Source organism: Rhyacophila brunnea, unplaced genomic scaffold, assembly GCF_057557595.1.
Source record: "Rhyacophila brunnea isolate RB1 unplaced genomic scaffold, BYU_Rbru_1.0 scaffold_15, whole genome shotgun sequence".
Lineage (NCBI taxonomy): Eukaryota > Metazoa > Arthropoda > Insecta > Trichoptera > Rhyacophilidae > Rhyacophila > Rhyacophila brunnea.
The window spans coordinates 12219571-12229204 of record NW_028232806.1 but is presented as its reverse complement, the minus strand read 5'-3'; the positions used below and the strand labels follow the sequence as shown (position 1 = coordinate 12229204).

The following is a 9634-nucleotide window of genomic DNA, read 5'->3' as shown; positions in this document are numbered from 1 at the left end:
ATCTCCAGAATCTAGTTTCTGCATGGATATAATTATTCCTTCAATGTGTAAAGAAAATATTTTTATTGATGGTCAATAAAAATACTTGGCTGTTTCCTACAAAGATTAAAATGAGGGAATAAATGTACATCCATGTATGTCCATATAAATGTGTGTCCAAGAAAAAGAAACACATTTTCCGCAGACGTAATCTATCCTTGTAGCTGAACGGGGGTTGTTGATAATACATATCGACGGACCCCGATAAAAACGAGATAAGTCTGAAAATCGCGTTTTAAGTTTTATTATTTTTTGTGAAAACTCTGTAAATTTCAGATCTGTAGCATTATAAATTAGACTTTCAACAATAATGCAATAAGTCACCGTAATATTATATAAGTAGGTACGGTATTCATAAATATATTTAGAATATATTATTGTGTACCCACAACACATAACACAATTCCTCCATAGTTATCAGTACAATGAATTAAGAATCTTCACCGTCGTTTTTTTGTGAAACTTGTATGTAAAAAAATGTACGAGACAACACTATAAAATAAAATAAACAAAGAACAATGGCCCGAAAGAAACATAATTCAAACAAATTAAATAAAAATTCACTCACGTTTGTCCAAAAACTTTGCCAGTGTCAGAGGTGCGCAGGAATGGATCATTCATTTTGTTTCAAATACATGTATTATATAACTACCAAGAAATTAAACTCAAAAAAATGTGTTATTATTCAGTTTTATAAAGAATAACATGTTTAATTCATTCAGTAAATAGGTACATGGTTTTTAAAAATCTTTAAAATAAAAGCACTTCAACATTAACGTTACAAAATTATATTATACCAGGTAGTCAGTTCTACGAGGCATATTTAACGAAATGAAAAGTATTTTATTAGTATTAATGCTTTTATCAATAAGATTTACTGACATACAACAACAATCTGTTATTACAAATAATACAAGGAAAATATTAAAAATAAAACAATGGTTTTAGAAAATATCTTCAATTAATAATGTGCAGTTAAAATATTATATATAAGTATATGAATGACCCACTCCATGTTGGTATGCATTTCTATTTGTCCCCTTTTATTCAAATTATAAACTCAAGGCTTGGGGAAGAAACCTTGAGCTCAATTTTTATCTGCGCGTTGATATCATACACTTGGTTTGAAATTAGTCAGAGATTAATTTATGACGACCATTTAAGATAATATATATCATTTTGAACCTTTATTTTACTTACGTGTTAAATCTAATATGCATACAATAGTTGAATAAATTCTTGCAGATAACAACGAACAGACATTTTTTAACATTATATAATTCAAAACCACCCGATTTTATCGTATTTGGTTGAATAAATAGATTTCAACCAGACCACTATTTCGTAGTTTCATAATATTTAACTGTAGCAGAAATCATATAGTATTTTTGAAACCAGAAACTGCAGAAACTCTATTCAAATCGAGTATTAGTTACGACTATAATAATATATGATGTATTTGTGTTTCTATTTTTCGTATCTTAATTTACTTCTGTATCGATAAGTCCAATTCATATTTTATTATATTGAAATCTCGTGAATTTGCATAATCTATCTTTGCATAATTTTAAACCAAGTGTGTGTCATCTATTTAGAGTTTAGTTATATTTTTTGCTTAATGTAAAGAGTGTTTATAAGACGTGATGCGTTTTTCTCCAGCTGTGTGTTGGATATCATTATTTTTTATCTGATCCGTTGCTACTGGCCCAATGCACACAAGGGGGTCTTTAAAGTATGAGCACACCTGTAAAAAAAAGAAAATGTTCATTATAACTCACTTTATAATATTAACAATACTGGTGTTAATGTTTGTAAAGAACTGTCCCAGAAAGAAAAACGTTGATTTGGAAGCACTCTTTGTCAGCGGAAACATCGAAAGTCGACGTAGAAAAAGGAGAACAAAGATCCGACCGAGTGAAGAACGTTGTGGATCTCTCAATAACTTTAGCGATGTAAATGGTAAGATGTAGTGCTTGCTGGGAACAAATAACTAGTACATTATAAAGTATATAGTGTGGGATACAAGAAAGAAGATTACTAGTAATATACTTGAATTAGTCATCTGGAAAATATTCTCTTTAGATATATGGCTATACTTCAGCTGGGGCACGGTCTAAAACGATCGTGACTACGCGACGCGAGATTGTGCAAAACATAATTTGTCATAAAAAGTCAACATGCGTCCATTTAATGTTATGTTTATTGTTCTATTACTAATAATAATAATATATTCATTTACATGTTTTCTTTTTCAAGTAAATGGGTAACGTTTTTTAGTCATCTTTACACGATTTAAGAATTAATTCCCCCGTCGCCATGACAAAACAAATTGACGTGTTAACAGTTCGACTCTCGCTCTCCGATTGCCAGCCAGTCCAAAATTTCGTCGCACCTATAGTCGAAAATTATTTTCCATTTCACTGAAGTACCGTCTTAAGTCTGGCGCATACAGGAACCTAAATAAATACAAGGAAGGACTTGTGAAAATAATCTTACTGTTGACTCTTAATACATTGATAAACCAAATATAATCAATCAGTGGGCTGAAAATAATATACTTACTCAAATATTATTCGAAGATATTAATAGATAAGAAGTGGGTATATATAGTCAATCATTTCACGATAAAGCTAACATAGAATAATAATTTTCTTACTTAAAGAAACTTTTGATCTAAAAATATTTATAATTTCATAATCGAACGGAGTTCGCCCTTTTCCATATTGTAAAGATGTCGTTTATACGCATTTTATTTATAGATTCAATTTCCATTCATGTTTAGTTTTAGCCACGGCTACCTGTGCTTTCGAGTAGGAAAACACGTGTCGATAAAAATGGCCCTCTCAATAATGAATTTTACACATGACTGTGTACCACCTGCGCACGTGCTGTTATATCTATTAATGTGCCTTAACACAGTATCCGTTAATGCTGAAGGTATTCAATAAATAATATTAGTATGGTTCGTGTTATCGTATTCATAGTCGATTGTCTGCTAGTTAAAGGTTTCTTCTAGCTCCTTTTCACTCTTCTCAGACTTTTATATTTTTACTATTAAACTATTCGGTACACATTAGACATAATATGTACCTATTCACTATTTCTTCTTCATTATTTGAATTGAATATCTATTAAATTGAGTCCCCTTTGGGTATTAGGCCTGAACCGACTTTGAGTAGTCTTATACTACGAATTAGCTTAAATTTAATAATGATAATAATAATATTCTGTTTCTTGTAAATTTCTCAATACATTTAGGTTACTATAAGAATTGTAAAATATAATCAAATATTAGCGTGTCAAAATTCTGAGAAGGACACATGTAACCTCAGTTAACGACGCCGTCGGGCAAAAGAGAACAACATCCATAAGCGGGAAGGAGCAGTGGTTACATATTGTCATCACTATCCACTTAACTAAAAGCCGCAGGTAACGTATCAGTTGGGCCATATTCTTTTAGTACCTATGCGTATGGTTTTACGTATATTGTTTTAGTTTTAATTACTAATTAATGTACTACGCTATAATCGTTCTTGTTAAAAGAATACCTCTCCTCCTCCATCTTGACTATTGGATTTGGTACTCTCCCCCTCCTCCTGAACAATTGAGAAGCCATTGGTATAAGCAATTGGTCTTTTAATTAATATACATATCTTGATTATCACTGAACGAAACAATGGTTGTAGCTTTCAATTTTTTTTTTTACATACTTACCATGAACATTACAAATTATAAATTTAAGACGTTCACAACGTGACATTTAAAAAAAACAAAGAAATAGTGGAAAGAAGAAATAAATATATACAGTGTCACAAAAACAGTATGGAAAGTAAAGTAAAGGGTACAAAAAATATAAATTATAAAGCATGGAAGCACACCGAATGAGCTAAGTCCAACGTCCACCTATAATACTCATTCTCACGTAGGTGGAATATATCAACATCCGAAGCGATGATCTAGTTTTTAATCAATATGAGTTGTCCAATGATACCCAATAAGTAGAAAACATCTAAAAGATAAGATGAGAGGCTGCTGAATTGATGAGGTGCTTTAATTTTGCGAGAGTACGAAGCAACGCAACTCACGATACCGAGAGCAGTGAAATCAACTTGAAGAGGTTTTCATCCAGTAGTATAAAACCCAGGCAGATGGCGAGATAAAAATAATAGCGCATATTTATTTGGACCATTATTTAGATGTTTAATTTATAATTAAAATCTACTACGTCGGAAGTAATCTGCTTCTCTCAAAGGTTGTTTGATTTATTTTTATGACATTGAGAAATTTGTAATTTTTGACTTACTGTATCAAAAGCACGCACCGCCGGCGTTTTTTGCTTTTCCTTTCATCAAACAATTTGCGCGATGAATAATCATTTGTTATTTTAAAAAATAATTTCACGTCTCTTTCACAATGTACCTACTGCCTACGTGTTATAACATTATAATACATTATTTCTTATAATATCTAAAATCGAGTGTCACTTTCATATGACTTTTATTATAATAACCTGCTTTAACCTCAACTAACCATTACGTTTCCACATATATTAAATGGGTATATAGGTACAATGCTGTTTGAGGTTCAAATGGAAATAGCTCGAAGAAAGGATAATCTTTAGACAAATTTAGTCATCCAGTGGTATCCAAGATGTACAAAACCAAAGAAGACCTAGAAACCGCTGGATCAATGAAATGATAAAGTTCTGCGGAAGTACGTGGCAACGCAACGCACAAGACTGATAGAAGTGGAATCTGCTTGGAGATATTTTGGAGAGAGCAGTGGATAGATGCAGGCTGATGATGGTGATACCGTGCTGTAACTAAGTGTGACAGGAGTAACATGTCCTATGCTGATGTACCCAATTTACTATCGTAAAGCTTGAATGCTGAAAAATATTCCCTCACCATGTCACTAAGATCGGACTGACTTTCGAAAACTTTCTCTTTCAACCAATATAAACGCAGACATTTTCAGAAATGACGTTTTCGCTATCCTGCAATTAGCCATATCCACAAGGAAGAATTATGAGATAAAATCACTCCGACTAATCTATCTGGTTATCGACATGCGACAATTTGTGTATAGGTACCTATCTGGAAAAAAATGCTTACCTTTGGCGGAGACTCGTGTATGAATTCAGGACACGGATTATGTTAAACATTTCTCTTCATACTTTAACATTAACCCGTTAAATGATTAATATTGATCCATGGTAGTACCCACAATATTATTGACATGTGTCTCATTCGGCTTTCGATTAAAGTTTGCCCCTAAAACTTAATTGAATTTCTTATCAATTTATTTAATTATTATATAACCAATAGGCGTACTCTAAAGATTTTCTATGTCTATGATATTTTAAAACCACATATTGCGTTATTCAATAAATTCATTGTCAAAAGAACTGCCACAAAATCCATCATGTTCATTCATATTATATTTTGATAAATCGCGTCCGTCATTTCTTATATTTTCAATTCCCTTCATATTACCTTTTATTACTCGAACTTATGACGTTATTTACTGACAGATATTTGAAAATGTCTGCGTGATATAAAGCTCTGCAAACGATGTGACTCAGCGAGCTTAAATGTTGAATATTTAACGAAGCTTTATTTTAAAAGTGGCTATTTTTGGCCGTACTTTTGTCATTCGCCGCATTTCTACACTTTACAGTTTTTTTTATAATAGCCATTAAGTATCCCTTGACATTTATGATGTTATGTGTGAAATATAGTGTAATTAACTAGATATTTATAATAAAAAATTCAGTAAAGTAGATTGATAAAAACCGTCACACTGAAAATGTCAATAATTATTATTTCTCAAAGTACCTACTCATTTAGTTTAATTTAACATTTAGTTCAAGTTTAAGTGATGTAGTAAATAATACAGTAACACATACATTAAGAATAATGAGAAATCTAACGAATGATATTCTTATTATATTATTACATTCTTTATTTTTTTTAACACTACAACGGACCAAGATGCCCAATGACGATAGCTTAGTGAAGCAGTAGTGTAGTTAGTAGTAGAAGTGACACAAACAACAAGACTTGAAAAATACACATAAATATATTATGACCTCACTGATCACCCGGATATAATTATAAAACAACATATATCTGAATTCACACTCACTTGAGTAGAATATATCAATTTCCGAAACAATTTGGTTGAACAATTAGCATCACATCTTTTAGCGGGCAGTGGCGAAGAGTGGAGGTAGGCTGTGGGAATCCGACATAAATAGTGCACGCTTTGTTAGTCATACTTATATTTGGTTTTTATTGAACCTAGAATACAAACTGCAGATGGTGCTGGTCATTCTATTAAATACTGCCTAAACCAAACCATAACTAGGATTTAAAAATGTATGTATTATGACAGGCTGGACTCGATTCTCGATACTGAATTCGAGCCAATATGCTTTACCAATTGAGGGTTTAATTTTATGTCAGATCTCCACAGCACACCTCAACGCTTCGCCACTGATATCAAGTTAGTTATACATCTTAGGAGAACAAACAATTAATAAATGCTTCCGATTTATTAGATTGTTATTAGAGACAATAGATCCACACTAGCAAGGATGGCAGAGCTTTGATTAACACCAGCCATACATCACTGAAAAAATATGTACTTAACCAAGCGTTATTTCAATAATTAAACACGGAATTTGAATTCTAAGAATCTGTGGGGTTCAAATATAATAAACGTTTTGTTAAAATACCTCCCACAATACGGCCCCCAAGCGGAAATGATAGTTTTCCTAGATTTCTAAGCTCCAATGTGTCATTCAGTGAAACTAGTTATAACTAATCGCAACTGGAATATACTAACTGTTGCTAGTTAACGCCAGTAATCACTAGAACCCCCCAATTGTTTACTTTGCCAATTAAACTATCCCGAATAAACATAAAATGACTTTACTGGAAATATCTAAACCTAAATAGGTAGATATTGAAGAAGTTTGTTGTATTAGAATTAGAGTCTTATTTGATGAAAACACTATTAATATTACCATGGAAAACTAAATAACTTTCACTTTTCAGTAAGATTATACACAGTTTTCCTGATTCCACCTTTAAGATATATATATTATTGTCAAACTCACCATTAATACAATATGTAAGATGTGTAATAAAAGATTAAACAGAAACAGGGAACACAAAAATAATGGGAAGTGGGTTGCATTCTCGGTGAGCCTGAAACAACGGTTAATTATTCTCGGATGTGGAGAAATACGGAATGAATGTTATATAAGTGCTATTTTCAATAGTTACGTGTGTATCACATAATATACATTAAAATTTCTCACTTAAACAAAACGCGCATTATATATAAGCATTATATATATATGGGCGCGCATTATTGAAGACATTCCGGAGGCTTTATATTTCGTATGTTTTATGGCTTGACCGTCATTAAGTCAAATTCTGTTTCAAATCCTTGGTCTATGGATACTGGCATCACATATATATTTATTCTGTGATATAAGAACCCTCCCCATATAAAATATGGTTATGCAGGTACGTTTTTACACGTTTCACACAGCGACCTACAAAAGATGACGTGGTATTAATTACGATGCTGTCTGTCGTTCGGTTGACAATTTTGATGTTATTTTAGTATGTTATGACACCAGTGTAATTCGGAACTCACTCCGTCAAAGATTTTTACTATATTTTTTATTTTATGTATGAAAAGATTGTTTCGGAGACTTTTTAAATGTATTTATTTTTAATGAAAAATGGCTTTCAATAAGAACAAATACAATACCGGATCATTATGGTGATAATAGTGTTATGCATCAATCATTTACTATATATTATTCAAAGGCTATAAACATAATATTTAAGAAAAATTTAATACATAGTATATAGACATATTAAAAAACGAAGCATTTAGGTACCTATCTCTTAAATCAAAATACATATTTTTCAATATAATCTATCTACCACAAAAGACACATGTCATATCTTAACAGGATTTTACGAGGCCATCAACCTTGTACCATTGAGCATAAAACATGAGCACATGAAATTGTTGGTAAGTACAGCTGGAATCATTATGAGAAGGCATTTCACCCGCTTAATTTGAAACCTGCCTTACGGAAATGTACGTCCAGGGGTGGGTTGGTGGAGTTTTCTTTGCCTGGAAAATTTTATAGTAAATTCCCCCAAAATTAAGATATACATACATAGCACTCACCCGAAAATTAAAAAAAATATGTCAGTTTGAATCTCACGCTCTGGTATATTTTAGAGGTTTATCAAACTTACGTATTTTCTATAAGTATATAATATAAACAATGAATAAGTTTTATAAAAAAATATTTCTTTCATAAATATTTACGCGAAATTGGATGAATCCTATTATCGAACATTGTACGAATTACAGGGCAATAAAAATGTAATGAACACAACACAACAATGTGCCAGGAATATCTCATTCAACGTTTTAGCAAATATGGGTTACGTATTTACAATGTTAGATCGTGTATGTTTATATTGTTTAAAACCTTATTTTTTTACCATGTTCGATCTAAAGAAGATCATATGGGCTTCCACTCGGTGGAAGTTGTATTAACGGATTTTTATTTTTACGAGAAATGCATGTTAACCACTTCTCCACCTATTAGGTCCATACTCTGGATTCAAACACACATTTAAAAACAACATATGATTTTTTTCCAGACCAGAGATTCGAACTCAGGACCCACGACATTATCTTTAGTGTCGAAAAATTTCACCGTTCCGTAAATTATAATTATTAGGATACATTTAATATAATATGAGACCAATACATAATGTTCTTATTTCAAATTATTCTCCTGTTCTGTTGTAAATTGCACTCTAGGTAGTATACTGCGAAAAGGTGCAATAGGGATACTTCAGCATACCGTAATTCTCCTGGTGTCCCGTCGGGGCAATCCCCCTTGGGTAACTACGTATTCCAGTGGATATTACTTTCAAATGTTGCCAAACGGTAAAATGTTTACTTAGATATCCTTTTAGGTAATTCGTAAACAATGGTATTTTCATTGATAATACTGTACCTACACATATCTAACTAACTATCTACATCCAAGGAAATATCTTTTGATATTGTAGATATAATACAAAGCCTTTTATACATCGACCTGTATTGCTAATGACGCATTGTTAGACAAGCCTCGAGGCATTGGAGATCAAGTCTTGTATTATAGTTACGGTGACCATAACCTTTATAGAAAATTAAAGGACGTATGAGAAAGGCGGATAAAATTACGTAAAGTATAAATAAACTAGAAAGGTCAAATTCTATTGGTTGATTAAAATAAAATGGGTATGGTATTATACACGTATAGGTAAAACAGTAACATGTATTTTGATGTTTATAAAAAATGTCGTCTCAATACAGCATTATCGCTATTTACAATACACCATTTCTTTTATTCAACGAATACTTCACAAGATTTGAGAATGGAACATTCTATATATTGAACATACATCATTTGAAAACACCTCATATAGGTATACTAGAAAAAAATCTCTTTTTGAAAAAAATACGATGCCCGACGGGACTGGTTATTAGCAAGTGCAAG

The 9634-nt window shown here is 31.8% G+C and overlaps 1 protein-coding gene across 1 annotated transcript in view; it reads right to left on the bottom strand.

The window, feature by feature from the left end:
• Nucleotides 1-1515: 1515 nt before the first annotated feature.
• Nucleotides 1516-9634, bottom strand: part of spab (space blanket) — a 90265-nt gene continuing 82146 nt past the window's right edge. The window contains exon 6 of the mRNA XM_085942998.1: nucleotides 1516-1783. Coding sequence (XP_085799124.1) covers nucleotides 1655-1783 — 129 coding nt within the window. The 3' untranslated portion in view covers nucleotides 1516-1654. The remainder of the gene's footprint in view (nucleotides 1784-9634) is intronic.